The sequence below is a fragment of the Tyto alba genome, unplaced genomic scaffold (assembly GCF_018691265.1).
Source record: "Tyto alba isolate M040663 unplaced genomic scaffold, T.alba_DEE_v4.0 Super-Scaffold_40, whole genome shotgun sequence".
Lineage (NCBI taxonomy): Eukaryota > Metazoa > Chordata > Aves > Strigiformes > Tytonidae > Tyto > Tyto alba.
In genome coordinates, this window is record NW_024881316.1 from 15,368,077 (window position 1) to 15,394,593 (window position 26,517).

The 26,517-nt window shown below is 36.9% G+C and overlaps 1 protein-coding gene across 1 annotated transcript in view; it reads right to left on the reverse strand.

The window, feature by feature from the left end:
• Window positions 1-26,517, reverse strand: part of MEI4 (meiotic double-stranded break formation protein 4) — an 83,850-nt gene that overhangs the window by 21,135 nt on the left and 36,198 nt on the right. Inside the window, exon 4 of the mRNA XM_033002636.2 lies at window positions 23,770-23,901. Within this exon, the coding sequence (XP_032858527.2) occupies window positions 23,770-23,901 (132 nt within the window). The remainder of the gene's footprint in view (window positions 1-23,769; window positions 23,902-26,517) is intronic.

The following is a 26,517-nucleotide window of genomic DNA, read 5'->3' on the forward strand; positions in this document are numbered from 1 at the left end:
TCATCCATGCAGGCCTCCTGACGGTCTTACCTAACTTCCTCTTTGTTGGGATGCATCGATGCTGAGCTTGGAGGAGGTGATCCTTGAATGTCAACCAGCTTTCTTGGGCCCCTCTTCCCTTCAGGGTTTTTTCTCATGCTACTCTGCCAAGCAGATCCATGAATTGGCCATAGTCTGCTCTCCTGAAGTCCAGGGTAGTGAGCTTGCTGTGCAACATCGTCACCACCCTGATCTTGAACTCCACCATTTCATGGTCACTGCAGCCAGTTACTTTTACCCTTCCTAATTCCAAATTTATAGACATTCAGTGGCATTTCTACGCCACTACTAACCCTGAAAGGAAGGGAAGAACATGTAAAAACAAACTAAACAAGCTCATATTTTTCAGAACAAGTATTTTGACTTAAAGTTCTTACAGTGTCCTGGTTTCTGCTGGGATAGAGTTAATTTTATTTCCTAGCAGCTGCTGTAGTGCTGTGTTTTGGATTTAGGATGATAATAATGTTGATAATACACTGATGTTTTAGTTACTGCTAAGTAGTGCTTACGCTAAATCTAGTACTTTTCAGCTTCTCATACCCTGCCAGCAAGAAGACTGGAGGTGCACAGAAGCTGTGAGGGGGCACAGCCAGGAAAGTTGACCCAAACTGGCCAAAAGGATATTTCATACCATTTGATCTCATGCTCAGCATATAAACTGGGGTGAGTTGGCCAGGGGGTGTGAAATACTTCTCAGGGATGGGCTAGGCATCAGTCAGCAGGTGGTGAGCAACTGCATCGTGCATCACTTGTTTTGTATATACTATTATTATCATCGTCATCATCATCATCTCTTCCTTTGCTGTCCTAGTAAACTGTCTTTATCTCAACTCACAAGGTTTACTGTTTTTTTTTCCCTGATGCTTCCCCATTCCCCTGGGTGGGGGAGAAGAGTGAGAGAATGGCTGTGTGGTGCTTAGTTGACAACTGGGATTAAACCACAACATACAGCAAAGAAACATAGACAAAACCAGGGTAGTAATTCTGCCTCTTTTTAAAAATAGTTCCAAGTTCTTAGTGATCATGTATCTGAAAGTATTAGATAATGTATTATGATGTTTTTACATAGCCTTCAATTTTAAATGTAGACGGGACCACAAAGACCACATTACTTGATCTGAAAGTTCAAGGAAATAATTCACTACTTTTTTCTCAGAAAATGAATTTAATCATCTTTCAGAAAGATATATAGCTTTATCTTAAAGATGATAAACTATGTAAGTCACTATTTTTCCTTGTAAGCTGCTAGTATGTCAGTTGAATTTTCCAAGTATCAGCACTACAAATGGAAATGCATGGTGAAGTAAAAGTGAACCCATTAAAAGAAAATGGGAAAACACTGATAAAACATTAAATAATCTAGACATAGGGAATAGAAGAGGAGGAAATTAATGGCATTAAAGGTAAGGTAAAAATTTATAATGCAGTCACTGATGAGAGAAGCTGAGGGGATCACAGATAATAATAAATAGTAGAGCTGAAAAAAAAAAAAAAAACACAAACCAAAACAATAAAAAAAACCACAAACCCCAAAACAAAAGAACTTTAAAGCATGTTAGGAATAAAAGTAAAACCACAGATAAAAACAAAGATACCCTACTAAGTGTAAGTAGGAAAATTATAAGTAGTTACACAAAAAAAACCCCAGAAATAGTCAAGAGTGGTTTCTCCTCCAAATCTGAAGTGGAAGAAGAAAAGGATATTTCTCTTCCGTATGATATTGTGCACAGAACTGAAAAAGCAGGGATATGAAACATCATCTGCAGCAGCCTAATTCTTTATTAAGAGATGCTCTCCAGTTCTTTCCAGAGCATCTGTGTAGTATTTCCCAGAATTAATACATGTCAAGACCCACACTAAAACACCAAACATATGTTATATTAAGCATGGATCACTGCTTGGAAGATCTATTTCAACAGGATAATGCATTTGACAAAAAGGCATTAGGGCCTGTCTGCTAAGGAATTTCCTTTATGCTAGTACAATTATGCATTAACTGAAGCACAGATCTGTCCCCTATGTTCATGCTGAGTATTACAAAACTACAAAGTTTCCTGTGTAAAAAGTGTTACATTCAACACAAACATCGTATTTCATGGTTTGGACTGCAAATAAGGAGTATCAAAGGAAGCAGAGCTTTCTTCTACCCAAAAGGAACTTGGCACTAACAGATATTTGATCAAATCACAAAAGCATAGTTTATTTTTATATAGTTAATTCATTTTAAAATAGCATGAAGAAGTAATAAAATTATTATTATGGCTAATCATTTCAGGGACTATAATTATTTATCAAATAGTATCTGTAAGATGCCAATTTATTTTAAGTATCACAGTTCACTGCATGTGTTCCCGGATACAACTGGCAACTAATAAAACCTGTCTATGTTTTATTTATTAACTTGGCAGACAGACGTGCACTTACTAGGTTTCACATTAATTGCTAGTATTTCCATACAGCAACAAAGCCCTGAAGGTCTTGTTAGAAATATGCCAACTGCAACTGGTTGCCTATATCCGAGTTTGTTTTTTAGATGCAATGCTTTTACACTTAACTATTCAGGCTTCTGAAAAAAGAAGTTTTTCATTTGCCAGTGCTAGAAACAGTTATAAATCTGGTAAGAGAATTGTTCATTGCTGCTCCTGCAAACCCTTAATATACCACAAGGGCAATTAAATCAATATGCCTCAATTTCAACATAATTATTAAAAAACCCCACAGACTGCACTGTCAACCTATTTTTATAACTACATTGATAGCTAAAAATTCCTGAAAGTCTTGCTATTTCACATGATGCATTTGACTGCAAATCCTGACTCTCCTTAAACTTCCTACTGAAGGAAACAGGTTCCTTAGAAATAAGCTGGTCTTTTAGACTCTCAACTTTTTTCTTTTTGTTTGTTTAAAAGTCTTCTTTGGAATTTGAAACTTAGCACAGGCTGGTATTTTACAAATGAGATATTACTGATCAAAAGTCTACAGGCATATCACCTTTGTGAGTGAAATTCTAGAAATATGTCTCCTGCTGAGTCAAATGCAATAAAAAAAAATATCAGTGCCTCATGCACAGATTATAATAAAATTTGCCATGTTTATGTTATACCAGTTCCTGTGTGTGCAGAAATTCACTGGGAGCCATCACTTCTGCACATATAAACCACCATCAGCTGCTCACAGTGAATTCAGATCTGTATACTGATACCGACTGAGGAGAAAAAAAAAATTTCTTCTTTCCTAATACTGCACTGCTTATTAGAAGGAAGAAGTGGGCATGAAGAATGCATCTTTAAAGACAGTACAACAAATGAAAAATTGAGATAATTTGGGTGGAGGGGTGGTGGTGGTGGTGTATGTAGAGTTAAAAACAATGTTTTATGCTGCTATTCTGACAAAATTTTTCATACCTGCAACAGTGACACTAAACAAAGTGTCTTTAAGGCTGCCAGCAATGATATTTAAAATGCTGTGCTTTGGTTCCTCTGTCATCACTTTTCAGGCAGAAGAATCAATCAGGAAGCACCTCAGGATGACAAAAGATGGGCCAAGGTGCTGAGTCAGCAAACAGTCCTTTGACTCTAAAGGGAGAACTGCTGCTTGCAGGCTTGGCAGCAAGCTGTCTGGGGTGCTGTCCCACAAGACTTGAGACTGATGGGGTACCAAGGTCATACAGAAAAGCAAGAACCCTCCCCTAGTAGCTTCACCTGTCACCAGAAAGAAGAAAAGCTTTGCCATGGAAACGATGCTATGTGGTTTTCATTTTTGCTATGTTTAGTACAGCTTATTTTGGCTGTATCTTTTGGGGGGTTGCGTCAAAAACAAAATTTCTTCCCCACTCCAAGACTGTTAAGAATGAATAAGACTGAACTGCTGGAGCAATCTCAAATACCTTATTTTTTGTATCCTAATAACCCCTCAAAATCTCCACTCAATTTCTTCTTTGACTATCCCACACTGCAATTTAAAACTGTTCAAACAAGGGGAATAAGAGAAAGAAAACATGGATGACATGAAAATGATCACAAAATTGTACAGACAGCTTACACTATTAAGGTTTGTTCTTCTTCCTTTAAAACAGTCATTTGCATTGGTTACTGCATATATATTACTGTTGCTTTCTTACAGGAATTATAATTTAAGGGTTTATGTTTCCTAAGCAACAAAAAATTATGATATTATGCCTTACATAGGGTCATAATAACAATTATTGATACAAAGTAAGGGCTATGTGAAATAGAAGAAAAAATTATAAATCCCTAGATAAAAAGAAACTCAGCTATACTTATGCAAACAAATTCTCAATTCTGATTTTAGATACTTATTCCATTATTTTAAAGGTACCCAAACTCAGAAACTGTATAATACTATCATATTCCAAATCCAAAGGTTTAATGCGATTTGACTGTAAAGTTGAGTCCTCTAGTGATTTCAACAGGCTCTGGACCTGGTTTTGAGTTAAAACAGGATTAGCAGCATATAGAATGCTATTAGACCACAACACAGCCAGAACTGGATAATTCTCAACTATCTTAACTGATACTGAAAATTTTGGAGTATTCTAAGCATTTGTAACACTTCTTTCAAATGAGTTCTCATAAAATTTTGTTTCCACAAGCTGAATTTCTTCCTCAAATAAATATTTTAACAAATACATAATAAATAACAAAACAAATCAATATGTAGTTAATACTACTGATTCAAGTTGATTCAACATTAAACTAATTGCTTGGACCAATTGCTTATGCTTCATAATTTATATGGCTTACTATGTAACTTTACATACAGTACTATATAGCTTTATGCAGCTGTACTACTATTTCAGCATATTCTATCAGTCTTGATCAGGGCTTTTTTTGTTTTTCTTAAACTATTACTTAATTTTGGCAATAAAATTCAGATAAAGAAAGTAAAAAATCATAAAATCACTATTAAATGAGGAGAATAATAATTGCAAAAAATTCACAGAATCAATAACAGATTTCACAGATTCTGGAAAAATCTATTGCCTGTATAGAATGGAGTTTGGACTCCCTCTGACCTCAGAATCCATGAATCAATAATATAATTTAACTTTCAAATGCATTTAAAATTGTTTGCAAGGAAGTTAAGATGTATGTTCTGAATTTGAAATGAATGCTAAAATGCATTTTGAAGAACAGCTCTTATGATAAATGGAAATATTTAAAAATTAGCAAAAAGGCTCTTGAATATTATTAATTTTGTCATTAGCATAAAACAACCCAGAACAGTACATATTATTTGAAACGCTATTCAAGTGAACACAGCTGTAAGCTACTCATTATTCAGATCCTTATATGTACGCATAGCACCCCGGTAACTCAGCACAACTCTGTAAGGTCTTGATCAATGGTGCAGTCCAGTCCTCAGCTGCATTTTTCTCCCCGTTTCCAAGATCCCTCTAAAATTACCATTTTATCCATCTTTATAGATAAAATATATTCTACAAGTGTTACATTGAATACTGAATATAAGCAGGGACATCAAAAGTAATCTGCCTGAGAAATACAGAATTCACAGGACTCCAAATATGAAAACCCCAACAGGCTTCTTCTGATGCAAAACAGTCACTTCTGTGCAAAAATCACCTCTTTAAAATCCCTGCCAGGACATATCTAATCTACATCCTGAATTTTTATTACTGCCTAAAGAAGAGAGTTTTAACCTCTTGCACTTTGAAATCCTGACTGTGGGGCATGTTAGCAATTTTCTAAAATGAGTAAAATTTTGTAAATTTTCTGTAAAACCTCTTTCCTGACCTACTAGCATTAATTATTAAATCCTTATAATACCAATCCACCCAAAATTAGCATCCACACATTTAATTAGGATAGCACTTCAATTTCCTCCAAAACTTAGAAGCAGAGGAAATCTGCAGTGGAGTCTTCCCTCCTTCCATCTCCCTTTCCTTTGTAACTGATTCAAATTTTCACCATAATTATCAATGCTAATGTAATACATATATAGGAGTGCAGAGTTCAGATTTATGGCTAAAAGGGTTCTCAAGTGTTCTAGTCTCAACTCTCACCCTGAGACAAGTTCAAGTAAACTTCAGGTCACCCCCAAAAGATAGTCATCATGAACTTACTTCAAGACCTTCAGTAAAAGAAATTTGATACCTAACCTTAATCATCAAGCACGTTTCTTCTTGTTCACTCCAGAAGCCAAAAGGACTACTCCTTGTGTATTAACTTTTCACATTCTGGAGGACTATTACAACTGCTCTTCCGCCCTCAGTTCTCTCCTTTCCAGACTGTTTTATGGAAACTCAAATTTTGTCAACAATATCTTAAAATACATATGCTCACAATGAATAACATGCAAATTCCCTATCAAACATGAAAATGCCATATTCTATGATTTACTCTACTTTTAAATAGATCAAAAACTTTTAAAACAAAACCAAAACACAATTACTAATAATCATAATTTTTAGTAAACAGAATATATTACTGATATTTTGATCAATTGGTTCTTTATATCACAACTTCCCTAGTTCCGTACTAGCACAATAGTAATGAATGTTGGGCAACATTCCACACTCCCCATCATAAAACACCTTTTGCCATTTGGCCTATTTAGCAACACTATCTATGGAAAATAGATGCATTTTGAGTAAAATATTAGGAAGTCCTCCACCATTTCAAAAGTTACACTTTAAAGGTGACTGGTAATGGCATATAGCAAGTATCACAACAGTACATTAAAAAGATAATTCTATAAGCAGTTTCATCTCCGTGTGCCTCTTCTAAAACCATTATGGAAGCAGAAACCCTCTTCCTCTTCATTAGTCTTAAATTGAGCATAAGAAAAGTCTGAGAAGCTTTATACTTTCCCTGAAAGTTAACTTTCTCCACTTCTACAGTGGTATCTACACTCAGAAAAACAGACAGGCATAGTTTAGAAGGAGCCGTCTTTCACATGATAATTAATTTTAAGAATCTGTGGCCATGGAAAACTGTATCTTAAAAGGCTTTGGAACCACAAACTAGAATCAGCTCCTATGTTCCAGACAGAAAATATAAGTATAAACTGTTGATACCTTAAAGTCAGACACTAATCAAAACATAACTTCCTCTAAGCTAAGTAGTGCTGAGTGATTATTGAGCAACCACCATGTAGAATGAACTAGGTTGATCGAAGGATTCATTAGCAGAATCATGAAACATTTTGGAAATTAAGGTCTATGATTCAGACTATGGTCTTTAACTTTGTAAATTAATTCTCTCATTTATTTTATATAGTTCCTTAATGTACTACCAGCTACCTGTTTTTTATTAGGAATGGCAATTTTAAATCAATACAATGACATTGCAAGCCTCATTTTACTCTCCTATGCCTACAGTTTTAATTATGTGATCACTTACCATTTGGCTGTAGTCTGTTTTTGTTTTTTTTTTTTTTTTTGCAAGTGTACTTGCTTCTGTTACTATAGAGGATGGATGATGTTCAATTAGAAGAAATACTACTCAGTACTCTGTCCTTGTTATATGCATGGGCATAAAGTGAGCAGCATTCAGTCTTTGCTCTGAATACAGAATTAATACCTTTTTTTTTAAATTACAACCATTGCTATAATTCCACACATACCACAAATATTACTTTAACTTCACAACTGCTTTAGAGAGAGAGGTAATGCTTTCATCCTTTTACAAAGGAATATTTTAAATACTCAAAGTAGCTGCTAATGCCAATCTTGGCTGCCTAGGACATGAAGTTACAATGCCTGCTATTACACAGAACTGCATGAATTCAAAGTAAAGTTCCTACTGACTTCTGTGAAGGCTATGGACACTATGCCTTCAGCTATAAATTTGTACACATGCACTCACAGAAACAAAAATAAAGTGAAAGGCATATACAAAAATGGCCTGAGGCAGGCATCTATAAAAGAAAGTTTCAGCCTGAATGGTTAGCATTTGCCAAAATTTACAAAATTAAAACAAGCCCTTATGATAGAAAACACTGCCATTTACCTGATCTACAGTGTGGGTGAATTTTGTTGTGTAAGAGTTGTTTCTTTTGTCTTGTTACTGAGAGAGAAAAGTATTCTTTTCACATGTTATTCCATTTTCAGCAGATGGCACAATAACATCTTTCAACCATATAGCATTTATCTGACGAAAGTGCAACTCACTAATTTTGCTACCCGTTTTGGAAATACCACATGGAATAATATGCCATTTACTTTTCAGAAAAAACAGTGAATATCTAGAATTACTTTTTATTTTGAATGAGAAGGATCTTTCAAGCTTAAAAGCTCCTTGCCTGCTTTAGCCCAGATTCTGGTGCTACCTCCTCCTGACTACTGTGGAGCTAAAAGTCTATGAAAGACAGATGGAGAAGGATTGATACGTAACCAGGGCTGACAGATGTAAAAGGAAGATAATTGTGATGGGGTTTAGATGACTGAAAGGAAGGTGTGATAACATCAGTGATCTAGCAGTAATACAATGATAAGTGACAGAAATGACTAGGCAATGAAAATTCAAGGTAGCTGGATGGACACAGAAGCAAGGTAAATCACAGTGAAGGTACCACCATGTTGATGACGCTCTTGCTTGTGTCAAGCACCGCTCTAGACCTAACGTAAGTTCCCAGTAATCATTGGTGGTTTCCCTATTCCCTGTGCATTGCTAAACCAGCAGTACTGCATCTCCCCAGAAGCAGAAAGAATGTATGCCCTCTGAGATGAGTGAACACAAAGAAGGTTTGTCAACCTTACAATTTAAGCTGCAAGCTTCCAAACTAATCTACACACCCTGATGAAAAACAAAACAGCTCCTAAAAGCACTAAGGTTTCTAGAGAAATAATTTTGCTTTCTTGTCTGCTCAAGTTAGTCAAGACCCTTCTCAAAACCAAATAAATTCTAAATTACAACAAACGTTTTTTGGGAAAGCAACACATTAGCTTCTCTGTTTCCTTCATTAAAGTAATTTAAAAAAACCCAAACCAACACCAAAGACATGGAATATTCTTGAATATACTTTGTTCTAGCTGTTATTCAAGGTCCCTCTGAAGTATCTTTTAGCCCTGAAAGGCTAGAGGCTGAGTGGGTAATGTGCTATCCTCCAGAACAGTTCCTAGACTCTGTTTTGCCTTCTTAGGTATATACAAAGGTTTTCTGAAGGGTGTTCAAGAAAAAAGGAGCTTCAGAGCATGTCTCAATACTCTCCTTATGTTCCCACAAACTCAGTGGGCTTAATTATGAATTATTACCTTAATGTAATAATGATAATCATTATCTTCACTGGTTCATAACTCAGAGCATTACTGAAGCTCCTATAAGCTTCCCTGAAGAAGATTACTCCTTGGTAGGTAAAAAAGTGACTTACCTCTGTATAACTTAACACCTCTCTAGAAACAAAACTGATTTCCAACTACAGTCTCACCTATTGATTGACATCTTATCAAAATCAAAAAGATGGATCGCTACCCTAGGCATCAGGAGAGCAGACTTAGGCCTCTTCAGGAATCTATTTGGGAAAATCCAACATGCTATGACACCAGAGAGAAGAAGGATCCAGGGGAGTTCATTGATTTTCAATGATCACCTCCTTCAAGCTCAAGAATGGTTTAACTGATGTACAGGAAAACAAAGGTGGCAGGGGGCTGCATGGATGAACAAGGATATCCTGACAAAAATAAAGCCGTAGCATACCCCAGGGTCAGGTGAGCTGGGAGGAATACAAAGATACTGTCTGTGCAGGGACATGGTTAGGAAAGCCAAAGCCCATCTCAAGTTGAATCTAGCAAGGCAGGTGAAGTGCATCAAGAAAGATTTCTACAGGTACATCAGCAAAAAAAAATGAAGATGAGGAAAAATATGGCAAGGGAACTGGTGACAAAGGTCTTTGCCTTGATCTTTACTGGTAAAACCAGGCTTGAGGAATCACACATCCCTCAGACCAGTGGGAAAGTGTAGAGCAAGGAACACTTATCTGCAGTGGAGAAGAATCAGGATAGAGAACATTTAAAGAAACTGGGCATATGTAAGTCCATGAGACCTGGCAGTTTGCACCTGTGATAGCTGGGGAAGCTGGCCAATGTCACAGCTGGGCAAATCAATTATCTCTGGGCAGTCATAGCAATCAGGGAAGGTACCTGAGGACTGGAAGAAAGCAAATGTCACTTCTGTCTTCAAGAAGGAGCATACAGAGAAATACAGGCCAATCAGTCTCACCTTGATTCCTGAGCAGGTGATGGAGCAAATAATCCTTGAAACAATTTCCAGGCATATGCTGGACAAAATGGTGATTGATAGTAGTCAGCATAGATTTACAAGCTCGGTAACTGGACAGTGAGGTAGACTGAAATCTGCCTGAACTGCCATTCTCAGAGGGTTGTGATCAGAGGCATAAAATCCAGCTGGAGGCCACTCATTAGTGGTGACCTCAGGGGCTGACACTAGCACCAGTACTGTTTAACATCTTCATGAACGATGTGGACACACCATTCAGTGGGACCTCAACAGGCTGGAGAAACTGGCTGTGAAGAGTCTTGAGTTGCCACAAAGGGAAGTGCAAAATCTTATCTCTGGAGAGGAATAACCCCATGCACAGCACAGACTGGTGATTGACAGCTGCAGAGCAGCTTGGCAGAGAACCTGAGGGCCCTGGAAGACAAGTTGAACATGAGTCAATGCTGAGTCCTTGTGGCAAAGGTGGCCAACCATGTCCTGGGGTGCATGAAGGGAAGTGTTGCCAGCAAGCTGAGGAAGGTGGTTCCTCCCATCTGCTCAGCTCTGCTGAGACACACATGGAGCGCTGGGTCCAGTTCTGGGCTCCTCAGCACAAAGGAGACCTGGATATACTGGAATGGGATCTGTGAAGAGTCACAAAAATGATGAAGGGGCTAGAACATACAAGGAGAGGCTGAGAGAGCTGGAACTGTTTTGCCTGGAGAAAAGAAGGCTCAGGGGTATCTCATCAATGTGTATAAATACGTGGTAGGGTGGGGGGTAGGGAAAGACAGAGCCACTCTTCTCAGAGGTATCTCCAGTGGCAGGACAGAAGTCAGTGGGCAAAAACTGAAATACAGGAAATAAGAAATCACTTTTTCTATGATAAAGGTGATCAACAACACTGGAACAGGCTGCCCAGAGAACCTGTGTAGTCTCCATCCTTGGAAAAATTCAGAACTTGGTTAGACACAGCCCTGAGCAACCTGCTCTAGTGGAGCCTGCTTTGCGCAGGGGTGTTGTACTAGATCTTCTCCGGAGGTCATTTCCAGCCTTACCCATTCTGTAATTCTAAGATCATTCTGTGAATTCACTCTGTTTAAGTTAATAAACAAGACTGAACTATAGTTCACAGAATCAAACTGTAGGAAGAAGTCAAAATGAGTAATTGAATAAGTTAACCTGAACTAAGCTCTGTTTATAATTTAGTCCTATAGGCAGAACTGCTACTCAGATTTTTAACTCTATTACCACAATCTCTCTCTCATATTTATCACACACAATTCCTTATGGTATTATGTATTAAATGTAGTACCTAGGCTTAGTAAAAGAGCTTTGATTAAATAAGGCTACACGAAACAGAGCAACTTAACCTTAAAACAGCAACTTCAGCTAGAAGTTTAATACTCTGAAAACTGAGACTAGGAGTAACTTTTAATGAAATAATTATAAGGATGAAATAGAACCAAAATTATCTTGTTTCAAGACAGTATACCTAGAGGTTTAATTGTGCTTTGCCAACTCAATTCAGGGATTGACAAATGTCAGGAAATTCAGAACATTCAAGCTAAATCTTCAAAGGCTGCACTGTAATCATGCAACCTCAGATGCCACCATTTACAAAAAAAGGAGAAATACAAACATACACATTTTTTCTTCTATTTTCCCCATTTTCTTGCTTTACGCATTTGACTCAGTTTATTTCTCCCTATGTGAATTGTCACTGGAATCAATTGAAAATAATACATTCTTATATAATAGGAAGTTAAACCGTAATGGATTCAAGACATTATTTCCTAAAACTAGTTTTAATTATGTAATGTTAGTGCTACATGCATTTCAAATGTATACTTCAGCAGGAATCACTCAGATCTAAACACACTCAGCTGCTGCTCCCTTTCTCCCTCACTACAAACCTAGCCCAGCATCACATTCCTGCATCTCCAATGCCCTTCTAAGTCCCAAAAGCATTAATAAGCTCACTTCTCATTCTTACACTTATCCACGCTCACCAATACATTACTTCCACCAAGTAGTTGTGGATTGAGAAGACTACATCATCAGTGCCTACCTAAAACTGAAACCCCAGACTCCTAAACCCTCAGCACAACAACCTAAATCTACGTCTGTGATACCTTCTGTAAATATGTTTAGCTTTAGCTCATCACATCCTATCTCCCTAGATTAAATCTATACCAGAAATCCCATCAATCTAATAAAGAATAGGAGTTGCTGCTGACACCAGTCCTGAAACCTACTTCCCCCTCTGGGCACAGCATTAATAGTAGTTTGCTGCCCTGCCAGATCAAGCCTTAACCAGACAGGTAGAGCGCTGTCACTCAAAATCTCGACTAAGTTTAAGATAAGCTACAGAACCAGATTTAACCTTCCACCCGTGTTAGCCATTCAAATCATAATTCCAACCTTTTCTACAAGACAAATTCCAGGCAGTCAATCTCTTTCATCTCAGACATGAACCTACTCTACCAATGATTTGTACATCCGTTAAATCCTAGCAAGACAAACTCTGCTTGTTTTGGAGCAAAACTCAGGACAGTAGCATGTTCTGGATGTGGTGGCATTCAATGCAGTTCATAAACATACACACTCAAATCCACACCACCACCACAGCTGTAGTCTACAATAGCTTCAATTGAGGACTTAACCAGGGAGTTTGTTCTAACACAATTTATAAACTGATTAACAGCAAGCTAGCAGAACAAGCGTAGTCTGGTTGGTCGTGACAAACATTCCTAAGCACAGCCTTTCAAGCATTTCCCTTTGTGGTGAGGATCTTATTTTGCCATCCTAAATCTAAATCCTGTTCTAAACCTAACTCTGAACACACTACAGCCATCCTTCCCAACTAACAATCTAAACTAAACCATATGGTCCCTTGAAAATCCAGAGTTCAATCCAAGCACAAACAGAACGTAAACCAAAAACACTGCTTATCAAAAAAGAACGTGAGAACGTGTGAAGAACAGAGGCAGGTTTTCTCTGCTTGATGGCATACTACAGCATACTGCAGAAGGTATGCCACTGTGCTTGTGCTTAGTGGTTATAATGTCTCACAGTGAGCTACATAATGAGTTTTTAAGAGCACTTTAACATTTTAGAAAGCACTGAACAAGCAACAGTTAATCCTCCTAGTATTGTGATTTAAAGTAGTGATGGTTATACATAAACTCTGTAGGTAGATAAACACAGCTGCAAAGGTATTTTCAGCAGAAAACCCCAAGCCAATGAATGAGGTCCGAATGGGGCAATGTTCTAAGTCGTTATGTACAGGACTGTCCCACATGTTTAGAGAGAGACAAGTGTATGCAAGGCTAAAAAATACAAAGAGATTGATGTGTCCTGTAAAATGAGAAGAATGTTTTGAAAGAAAGATGAAGTGATGGTTTCACTAGTGTCCACTACCGTTCCATAGTTTCTATTTATATTTTACTATATTTAACTATGCTCTTAGTTAGACAGTTTTAATTATCAACTGTAATTATTCTTCCAAGCAAAAATCCATTATATCAGTAATTACTAGTTAGAAATCCTAGTGCTACAACTCTTCCCTTTTCCATTTTATGAAGATATGAAATACTGAAGCAGCAAATAAACTGCAAAGCCATTGACAGAGGAACTGTGCATTTATACTGTATTCAGAAAAGCATTTAGTGAAGTTGTGTTTAAAGTCCACAGTAATGAAGACTTTAAACAATTCTCCAAGACAAAAAAGAAAATGAGAAGGTAAATCTGTAACAAAATGTTACCTTGTCTGTAAATTGAACTCTTAAGAGCACATATGGTATATATGCTAATTCACATAGACAACTCCAATATCCAAAAGCATTAAGGAAGAGGTGCTTAATTTTCTGTAACATCATTCTGTTTTTCAAGTCACTGTCAGAAAGCAAGAATGTTCCATGAAGAAAGGAGGCTAACAGGAGCACTAAAACTACCTATTTGGAGGCACAGCTTAAGTAATAATCAAGTGATCTTCCAGACTAGCGGGTATACCACATGTGCCACAAAAGTCATATGCTTCTTCCTTATTCACGCTCTGCTTTCAAGCATGCAAACAGATTAACCAAGATGTAAAGAAAGTAATAGGAGAAGGACAGAATTAACATTGAGAATAAGGAAGAAAAAGCAGCATCAACCCAGATAAGCTTTCATTGCACTTTTTTTTTACTGTATCAAGAATTCAAATAGGTCATTTTAATTTATAATCATGTTAGTTTTGTTTTTTTTTTAAAAGCCTGGATTTTGTGCATGATTTGAAACAAGATGACTTCTAGGAAAATTACTTGTTTACTTGTTGAGGTATGATATATTCTGATTTCTGCAATTAAACATTTTTCTTTTTCCAGTATGTTTCCATGAATTAGATGATTCACCAGTATTAAGAGTATTAATTCTCTAGTTGTCAGTAATACAGAGTTATCCTCATGTAATCGATATTTGCTGCTTCTATTCCCAAACACACCCGAGGTTTTCTGATTACATGTCATCCTCAATTTTGCCAAGCACCTAAGTGCAGCCAAAGTCCTGATGCCTTTAGCTCTGTAAGAACAGTTCTGAACTCCTTTCTCCTTTCCGCTATTCATTTTATGATAGTATGAGAGTGAAGAGAAAAACCGCATGAACCATCTGTCATTTTCCAGTTCTCTCTGACACTTATGCTTCTTAAAATCTAACCTGTAATAGGGGATGACATACGCAGCAAAAGCAGGTATATACCTCAAAGGTGTATAGCACTCTTCCAAAATATACTGAGTTTCAACTGATACTTGCACTCTTGTCTTTCAGGGGAGAGATTTATGTTTTCACAAGTCCATATCCCCAAACTAGGTATACATCTGTGAGACAAAATGCAGATCCAGTGATTATTCTACCCAGTCATTATTTCTTTTGTTCTGAGTAGCATCAGCAATCACATGGAATAAAAATTATCCTACATTTACCCAGAACACTATTTTGCAGCACCTTTAACCATTCACAATTTGAAATATGTTACAATCTGTGCCTACCAGCATAATAAGGAAAGAAATGACATCCTAAAAAGGATGAACAGATGTTGAGATGAAAGTTTAATTATCTTCATGAGGTCTACATGGTATCAACCTCTTTTCTTTTGCCTGAGTGAAGTATTAGTAACCTGATGTGTTAGCAAAAGTTGATAGTATAAACTACAAAAAGCCAAATATGCCAGATAGCCATTTTAGTACCTTGAACAACAGTGGACTGCAAAATTCATTTAGCTTTTCTAGTTGCATAATATTCTCAGCTATTTTTTCTAATTAATGATTTTAGCTATTTTCTACCATATTTGAGAAGAATAGTATAGCTTTTTTCCTAACCCATAAAAAAGCTCTATTACAACATATATAGATTTATGACTGAAGAGATTAGATATATTGCATAAATGAAGTAGCTTTCTTGGAAAAATAAGCTTGTCTGAAGAATTCTCTACATCACATCAGACATATTCACATATGACACAAAGCATGTGGTGGGTACCACACCTGCCCAGAGCATCCACTGGATACCTGGCTGCATGGAGAAAGGCTTACGAAGGCAAGCCCTAGCATTAATAGCTCAGGTCTTAGTGCTTCAAACCTTTCTGTCATCTAGCTCAACGCAGCTCCAGGGAAACTCAATTTTCCCTGATGGATTGATTACCAACTGTGCTAGTCCATCTTGACATTCACAATGTCTCTAATTTGCAGGCCTGCTAGAAAAATATGGGTGCAATACAGGCAAAATACAGGAATATTTCAGCCCTTCATTTGCTTCCACATAGAGCTGTTGTTGTGTAGTTTGACATTTCAGTGACACGACTGTTTGCTACGCAGTGCTGAATAGCAACAAAAATCTTGGAAAATGTTCAGCATCATCCTGCATCCATGCTCTTCCTTGTTCTTTTTTCTTCCTAAATACATTGCCTGCATAGACTGTTAGTTTAACAGAGCTCCCTATTTAGAGGCATATGCATCAGACACACCATAGCTGAATAAATGTTACAAGAAACTCCAATACATGTATTCTGCACCTTAGTTCATCACTGATCTCTTCCAACTATGTGTATACTTAAAGAATTTTAATACCTGGGAACTAAGTTAGGATAATCAATAAGTTAATTGAAGTATAACTCTTTACAAATATCTAATAAGGTTACTTAAGTCTGTCAGGGTTCAAAGAGAAGTATGTTTTGCATGACTACCTATTACAAATGTTCTGTAGGTTCAGGCCTTTCCTGGCATAACAGCTCTGGCCCAGATCATCCAAAACAGATCTTCAGAGAGATATGATGGGATTTTCATCCCTTAACTTTAGATGTCTACAACACAAATATCTACATTTCAGTTGATCAACTTAAGTTTCCTTCCTCATATTCAGAAAAGAGAAGCAGACAACTCTACGGCCAATTATCATATTATGTACATCAAAAACAGGTTGGACAAGAAATGTCTCTTTCCCTCCCTTGGCAGTAAAAGAAAACTGAAGTAAGCAAATCAGATGGCAACATCACAGAAATCCGAAGTTAAGTGAGACAAATCCCACCATATGTCTAACTCCTTTGGTTCATGTGAGTCAAAGCTATTCTGACATAAAGAGCCTGATTCTCAAGAATTTAAGTAAGATTCAGCAAAGCACTGCAAAACTATCTTCACGTTGGCTAATTTTTTAGTTAACCTTAGCTGCTTGGTTTACTTATATAAGAAACAGACAGCAGTGTCTACTACATACATCTTAACTAAATACGATGAAGCCCATCCCGTATCCTGTGTCAAAGTCTAACTGCACCATTCATTTCAGGAGAAGAGTTAGCACCCACATCTGGATTTGGATTTAGTCCTTACATACAACATTAAGAATTACATGCAACTTGGTGTTTTGAGTTTAAAAAACCCCAAATTCTTCAGTGTACAGTTTTTCTGATAAAAATATTTCGTAAGTTTTAAAAATGGAAAAATAGTGTACAGAAAGTGATGTGATATAAAAATGCAATGCTAGACAAGCTATGAATCAGCAATTACTGAACAACAAGGCTTTCTAAAACATCACAGTATGTCTTCCTTAATCTATTTTCAAATCTATTTTCTGGTTTTTAATTTTATTTTCCAGAGTTCTTGGAATTAACACCTGGGGGGTTAGAAATGGGCACTGAACCAGTATCTGCTTTCCATTTCTGGTCCTCTGTCTTTGAAACAGTTATCATAAAGGAAGATCTGCTATCATGGTGAGGAGCACAACATTTGAAACATAATCCATCTTCCACAGTATCATTCTGAATTCTTAGTATCTTAAAATTGTATCTGCTATATAGCAGAAATGCAATTGGGGATCGTAAGATTTCTATCCTGTAGTAAGATAAGGTTCAGTTACTGTATTCCTACACATTGTATTTCTGAAGCATGAAATGTTCCCATTATGGATAAAAATTAAAAGTACATATCCAACATCAGTAAAAACTAAGGGACCAACTGAGTTTCTATTAATATGCTTTTGCCTACAAGTCAGTGTCCTGGTGTCAGCAAAGCGCTGAAGTGTAAGCTTCAATTTACGCATATGATGAAGTACTTAAATTAATTAAAGCAAACTATTAACTTGCTTGAGAGTTTTCTACCACAAAATTCATCTTAACTGGGTCAAAAATCAGAATTCAAAGTGACCTTAAAGATCATCTATTTCCAACCATACTGCCATGGGGACACCTTCCACTAAAGGATGCTCCAAGCCCCATCCAACCTGGCCTTGAACACTTCCAGGGAGGGGGCAGCCACAGCTTCTGTGAGCAACCCATTCCAGTGTCTCACCACCATCACACAAAAGAATGGCTTACTTATAGCTAATCTAAATCTGCCCTCTTTCAGTTTAAAATCATTACCCCTCATCCTATCACTACACTCCCTGATAAAGAGTCCCAGCTATAAGGTCTCCCTGGACTCTTCTCTTCTCCAGGCTACTCCCCAGCTCTCTCAGCCTGTCCTCATAAGGGGGGTGCTCCAGGCCCCGGATCACCTTCATGGCACTCCTCTGGACTCACTCAAGCAGGTCCATGTCCTTCTTGTGATGGGGCCCTAGAGCTCAACACAGCACTCCGGGGGGGGTCTCACAAGAGCGGAGTAGAGGGGGACAATCCCCTCCCTCGTCCTGCTGGCCCCACTGCTCTTGATGCAGCCCAGGACACAGTTGGCTTTCTGGGCTGTGAGCGCCCATTGCTGGCTCACAGTCAGTTTTCCATCCACCAACACCCCCAACTCCTCCTCCGCAGGGCTGCTCTCAATCCACTCCTCTCCCAGCCTGTATCTGTGTTTGGGATTGCCCCGACCCACGGGCAGGACCTTGCACTTGCCCTTGTTGAACTTCACGAGGTTTGCACAGGCCCACCTCTCCAGCCTGTCCAGGTCCCTCGGGATGGCATCCCTGCCCTCCAGTGTCTCGACCGCACCACACAGCTCGGTGTCATCAGCAAACTTGCTGGGGGTGCCCTCAGTCCCACTGTCTGTGTCACCAACAAAGATGTTAAACAGCGCCGGTCCCAACACCGACCCCTGAGGGATGCCACTCGTCTCCGCTCGCCACTTGGACATTGAGCCATGGATCACAACTCTCTGAGGGCAACCATCCAGCTGGTTCCTCATCCACCAAGTGGTCCACCCATCAAATCCACGTCTCTCCAATTTAGACAGTGTCAAATGCTTTGCACAAGTCCAGGTAGATGATGTCTCTTGCTCTACCCTTATCCATGAACACTGTAACCCCGTTGTAGAAAGCCACCAAATTTGTCAAGCACCATTTGCCTTTAGTGGAGCCATGTTGGCTGTCACCCATCACCTCCCTGTTTCCATGTGCCCTAGCATAGTTTCCAGAAGGATCTGCTCCATGATCTTGCTGGGAACAGTGGTGAGACTGATTGGCCTGCAGTTCCCCAGGTGCTCCTTTTTTCCCATTTTTAAATGGGGGGTTTGTTTCCCCTTTTCCAGTCAGCGGGAACTTCACCAGACTGCCACGACTTCTCAAATACAATGGACGGTAGCTTAGCCACTTCATCTACCAGTTCCCTCAGGACCCACGGATGCAGCTCATCAAGTCCCATGGAATTGTGAACCTTCAGGTTCCTTAGATGCTCTCAGACCTCATCTCCCCCTACAGTGAGCTACTTCTTCATTCTCCCAGTCCGTGCCTTTGCTTTCTCTGCCTTGGGCAGTGTGGCTGGCACACTTGCCGGTGAGGCAAAAAAGTCGTTGACTACCTCAGCCTTCTCCACACCTCAGGTAACCAGGTCTCTCGTTTCCTTCTGGAGAGGGCTCACATTTTCCCTAGTCTTCCTTTTATCACTGACGTACCTATGGAAGCTTGTCTTGTGGCCCCTCATGTCCCTGGCCACATTCAATTCTATCAGGGCTTTAGCTTTCCTAACCTGACCTCTGGCTGCTCAGACAGTTTCTTTCTATTCCTTCCAGGCTACCTGTCCTTGCTTCCACCCTCTGTAGGCTTCCTTTCAGTGTCGGAGCTTGTCCTGGAGCTCTTTGTTCATCCATGCAGGCCTCCTGATGGTCTTACCTAACTTCCTCTTTGTTGGGATGCATCGATGCTGAGCTTAGAGGAAATGATCCCAAAGGATTCATATCTAGATGATTTAGATATTTTTTTATGATTTTAGATAATTTATAAAATAATGTAGATCATTTAGAAAAATTAAAAGAAATTTTTTTCACTCCAAGTCAGTGTTGAAAAACATCTTCAACTTAAAAAAAATATATATACAAAATAAAGCATACTAATTCGCTTGGATGAATAAGCTATTTTTTCAATTTCTATTTTTCACCAAATCTTTAAAAGTTAATTGCAAGCTAACCTGAATACATGCCTCAGATAATTTCTCCCTTTCTCCCATCTGCCAACAACAACAAAAACAAACAACAAAATACAACCAAAAAAACCCTGTATTTGCACATCTCTCTAATCGTAACAAAAATTCAGAGTCCCTAATTTGATTGTCTGAAATTGAAGACAGGAAATGCCTTTGCAATTAACAGCAGTTTCACTTAAGTGACAATACATAATTAGGATACATGTCAGCTAATGAAGTTTGATTATATAAAGTACTATCCTTCTGCAAATTCTAATTTAAGTATTTACCAAGAAGTTTTTTTTTAAGTTGCCATTTGGTAAAATTCAAACTGATATTGTATTGTTATTTTTTATTATAAAACAAGAATAAAATATTTTAATCCCTTTTAAAATCATGCTTACTAAAAGCAGTGATACACAAAGTCAGAAACACTCAGAAGTAGGTCTGTAAATCAGGCTGTCAGAAATACTAGAGTTTAGTGTCCTATTGTGGTAAGTAAAAAGCTTCTTGTTAAGCAGTATTTCCAGACATATTTATCACATATAGAATCTATAATGATTTGTAAATTAACACATTACATCTATCTAGACCAAATCCAAGAATGCATAAACTTAAAAAACACTGACTTCACAGCAAGCTAATCAAACCTGAACTTCAGCTAACTTCCCTACAAGATCCACGGCTTTTCAAAATGTTATAGTCCTACGAAGTGTCAGCTACATACAGACGCTCAGCTCCCGTGGCTTCAAATTCAACTACCTCGAACCTTACACTATTCCAGAAAAAGTCCAACACTGTGCTGGAGGCGGGGGTGAACATTTCCAGACTACTTTGTCATTGTAAAATTAGTCACTGGACTCTCTCAGTGCCTGAAGCTTACTTATTCTTCTGATGGTCACTTAAATGCAAAGTGTTTTAAAAGGACTCAAAAGAAAGCCTCATAAGATTTAGTAAGATTATATGAAAATCCCATTCCAGACCATGGTTTGTGATTCGTTGATCAAGATGCATTCATCTTCCAAGAAACGCTTATAATGCTGGATGAGGAAAATATAAATAAATAAGTTGTTGTATTGGTTTAAAAAAAAAATGAAGAGACGGTCTACCACATTTCAGTAGCAGGAGGCAGGCTGACAACTTAGTGGGAGGAAGCAGAAGCAGAGCAGGGAACTCTTCTTATGTAAACATGGTTCCAAATTCTTGAATACAAGAGATTTATTTTATTTCTCTGTTCTTTCAAATTATTTCTCTGGGATAACAGAAAGGGCTGTTTAAAAAAAGGGGTGAAAGGGAACCTTATTAAGTGTTTTGTCAGAATGTCTTTCTATGTTTCCCACTGCACAATAATAAACATGCATTTCCTCACCTGTAAAAGTGGAAGTCATTTCGAGGCTCTTGGTAGTCAAAAGTCTGAAAATCAGTACTGTGGACTGCTAATGGCTAAGATTTGCAGCAATCACAAATGCAAGGTAATTAAAATGAGACAGATGGAGGACGGAAGGTAGCAAAGTCTTAACCTGAGAAATGCATTTTACTGTCTCAAAAACTATGTCCACATATACTAAGTATGAAGAAACAGAATAAATTTCTAAGATCAAAAACTTTTTTTTTTTTTCCTTTTCAATACGTGAGTACAAGTCTCTGTCCCACTGGAAAGTTTTTCCCACTCCATAGGTACCTTCCCTTCAGTGTTAGATAAAACTTTCTTCAGTTGCTCCAGAAAATACAACTGAAGGTTAGTTTCTTGACAGTGGGAAGAAAAAAAAAAAAATAAAAATCAGAGTGATGGATTTCCCAGAGGTAAAAAAAAACTGCTGTACCATCAACTAGGTGTATCAAGCCACACTAGTAAGACTGGCATTTAAACAATTTATTATACTATTATACTAGTTGCAGTATAAGGATATATAGTATAAGAATATATCATGGATTAAATTACCAATTTCTGTATATTTATATATGAATCAAATCTTCTACTATCTTCCCACAGATAAACGAATTTCACTGCCAGTAATAAAATAATCTGCCATTAGAAAAATCAAAATCACTTGTGTAGCTAATGAGAATCTTTCATGGTTAAAATCACAAGATGCTAATTACTTCCATTTTCTCAACTGTAAATTATACAGTTTTGTAATCTCTCTTACTATGATCTTAAAATCAAATATATGTTTATTTCCAACGTAAAGCAAAGCCAAAGAGGAGTCAATCTTCTTTTAGAAATAAATTTTATGTACCAAATAGGATAGCAATACTTAAAATAGTTACAGTATGGCAAGATTAAGTAGTACTGTAGTAGCTAACTCAAAGCGCAATGCTCAATGTAAGCTTTTCATCAGTGTGGAGCACTGGAGAGTCATGTGTTGCCCCTGGCAAAAACTCTGCTGAAAGGAGGGATGACTAATTCTGTTAAACAGGTGAGATTTAATAATGTTAAAAATAAGTAACTTGTTTAGGCTTAAAAAATAAAACTTTCTTTTAATTACACACTTCCCTACCCTTACATTTCTTTAAAGTCTTGTTGCTTTTAGCTGCCATCAGTAACTCTGGTATGCTACTAGTGACTTAAAATAAAGCACAGCTCACTCTCCAGTTCTTTCAAAACTGGCCTTTCTGAAGCCTTTTCAGAATGTAATTCAAACATACTAGAAATTTGGGTTGGAAATTACATGTTCCCTCTCCAGCAGTCAGAACTTACTCCTATATCATATCCTAGAGAGAAAAAGAATACAGTTAAGAGTGCTTGAGCAACACTTAAAATATTTGTTGAACTGGAGCACCACTAGATATACCTACAATGAATGTTATATATATATATATATATATATATATATATATATATATATATATATATATATATATATAAATAACTTTGCCATCAAATAAAAAGCTGCATGCTTTCTTTTTATTGACCCTTCTAGGATAGTGTACAATCAAGTCATAATCCCAAGTGAAACTGAACACTTTGTATTAAATACATACTACCAAACATAAATACATGAAAAATCTATGAAAACCCTATTTCTTTCATACATCTCTTCTCCAGATGTTAAAGAAACATCCATTTACTCTCTGTATCTCTTTTTTTAAAACTCTACAGTTTACTGGTGAAAAATTAACCTAAGAATAAATTTTACCAAAAATATTATCTCCAGTCTATTCTGCTCTTCATCTCCTCCTCACTGCAACAAACTAAACACAAATTTAAGTGTCGGATAACTTTTGCATCATGAAAATTAGCATTATAACATGAAACACGAAATCTAATTCTGAAATAAAATAATGCAACTTTCTTTCCAGTTGTACATGAGTTAGAGATAGATATAATTCTGTGTGGGTCCAGCTGGATACCTAAATTGTATTGCCTGCATAGCCAACAATTTACATGTTGCAATAATTGTTTTAACTATTTCAAGTATTTTCCAAATTATATAGCGTGATCTTTAGACCTATACAGCCTATTTATTATAGTCTGGTAATTTTACTTTTGTCCATAAAGGAAATTTTCTTTTACTTTGTATCTCTTTTTTTTAATCTGCTGTTAAGGTTAGGTGCTAGCATTTTTCTGGATTCCTAAACCTGCATGTCTGTTACTATATTTTATGACACAAATAGAGACAAAACACTCCCCAACATCACTCTTCATCCCTTCTCCAAAAGAAAAGATGACAGTACCTGGTGAGCTTGCAATAGCTGCTCAGCAAAATGCCGTACTTCTGATAGTAGAAGAGATATTAAAGAATTTCTTAGTATGTTGTTTCTTCCTAGCAAAACCAGCGTGTGTGATACAGCATGCAGTGCCTGAAACTAAAGAGAAATAACAGTATCTTTAATCTTTCAAAATACACTTCCATCTTTTTTACCCCAATTACCTTAAATAGAAATGGGATTTACATACTAAAATTTTAAAGAAAAAAAGGTCAAAATAAAAATTTTAGAGAGTTTAAAACTCAAATACATATGAGACCTATGAGAAACCCACATCCATTACCTAGAAACTTTAATTTCTCAAAAGATTATCACTACAGCAAACTGTCATATGAACAAACTCCTCCAGAAGTGTGAATTCCCCAGGAGGCAGCTTTTCAGCATTAGCTGTCATCATGCCCATCTGCTGACATAGAAAATGGGTGACTACCCTGCATATACAGTAATTCTGTTTGTCACAGGTAGACAAATGAACAAATGAATTCTTGGAAATTCAAACGGATGAGCAAGCTAAGAGCTATACTGGAGTTTTCTGTCAATAGAGTTATCAGGAATAAATTGGATTAAAAGCTAACTAATAGAATATACACTATATTTTCAAATTCAAACAATTCACTTTTATATTGTTGTTTAACAGGATGTAACCAAGGCATTTCTCCTGAACCACAGGAGGAGTGATGTGAACTTACATGAGAATTACATTAGTAAATTATTTTTCTTTGGCCACAGTCTTTTCTATTAAAAACAACAAAAAGTTTTATTTGTTCCCTGAAATGGAAATGTATAGCTATTATGTAATGAAACATATTGCTCTACAAGGTAAACATGACATTATTTTGTAAAGCACTACTAGATGAAATTATCACTTCTATATTTACATGCATTGGAGTTCTTTCAACGAAAAAAGTAATACACATTAAATATAATTAGTATAACATTTTATATAAATGTATACCCCCATAATAATCTAGTTAATTCCTCATGTGTATACACACACACACACACACGAGAATAAAAATACTTGCCCATCATTTACAAATTTGCATAGGATGAATCCTCCTGGAAATCATTTCCAAACCCACAAAAGGCAGGAAAGTGATCCAGTAGCAGTCAGCATGGCTTTATTAAGGGGAAACTGTACTTAACTAACCTGATAGCCTTCTACAGACTGGCTGAGTGGGTCAGGGGAAAGCAGTGAGTACTGTTTACCTTCACTTTACCATCATTTTCAACAATCTCTCCCATAAAATTGTTACTGACAAAATTTTCGGCTAGGTAAGCAGACAGTGAAGTGGACTGAAAACTTTTGCTGCTGGGACCGTTAATTAGGCAGCTTCCCATTTACAGTTACTGCTTGTCTGCCTGATCAGACAGTCAAACTGCCCTGCCAGTTGATGCAACACCTATTTGCTGGCCTCTTAGAGCTGAGGAGTTTGATCAGCTTCATTATTATCTGCCCAATGTGAGATAATCTCCCAGTCACAGTCATAACAATCAAACTTTAATAAATCTTTGCTGTTAATCATCTCACTTTAGCACATAGTCCCAAAACAAATATAAGAAGAAAAATATAAAAGACAGACAAGTCTCATATTCAGAATCAAATCTGCAGAGACAATGTAAACTCACATTAAAGAGAATTCATAAATTGTATTCATATAGCTTTAAAAATCTGTGATATTAAAATCTTTCATAAATGTATACAGCAAAGATTCTATAAAGACAAAATGTGAATGAAGGTAAGCTAAAATTAAGTTTTAGAACAATTAAAACTATATGAAAGCATAATGTAATGCATGCACTTACATGTGTTTTGAGGGTATATGAATTAAAATAAGACTTCTATATACTGGAAATGTACACCTTTCCAAGCAAAACAGTGACACCTCTTCCAAAAAATAATCTATACATTTACAGTTTTTAAAGATTTCCCATAGTATCTATTAAAACTGTATGACAGAAACAAAGTTTGCAACAGCTGCATATTTCTGCCTTGAAAGCATCCATGTTTCAAATCATTATTCAAAGTTTAAATAATGACAAAAAATGGGTCATTTTTCATCAAAGTCCCCACTCATTTTTACTTCTTTTTATAAATTAAGGATGGATACATATTTTAGAGTTCTACGTTTTCAGAGTGTAACATTGAGTATACTTACTAATTTGCCTTTGGCAAGCAAGAGAACTAGACAATCCAGAGTGGTTTTTAAATGCTACCTCTCTCAAAGAACACTCTAAATGTATATATTTACACACAAACACAACTATGTTCTTTTTTAAGATCTCTTCTATTTGCTTACAAGATTTTTAGACTGATAGTAAAATAAAGATTTTTTTTTTAAAATTAATGCTAGCAGCTGAGATTAAAATAGGATCTTTTACAAAATTTCTGTACCATTTCTGATTTGGCAAGAGTTACCATTTTCTAGTTGGCATGTTGTAGGACAAGATAAGAGGTGATCTTCAAATTTAAAGCCCAAGCCTCTACTAAGGAGAGTAAATAGGGATTTTGTAATGATGGTATTTAAGGTACTTGAGATAGCGATATCAATGGCAATGAAAAATCTCACCTGCTAACTGACTTATTAAAGAGTATAGATTTAATATTGTATTTTAGTGAATCTCTTAGTATATTTTAAGCAAAATAATGAGACAGCAAAGAAGGTTAAAATAACACTCACAGACTGTCTGCATTAAATGCACACAGAACAAATT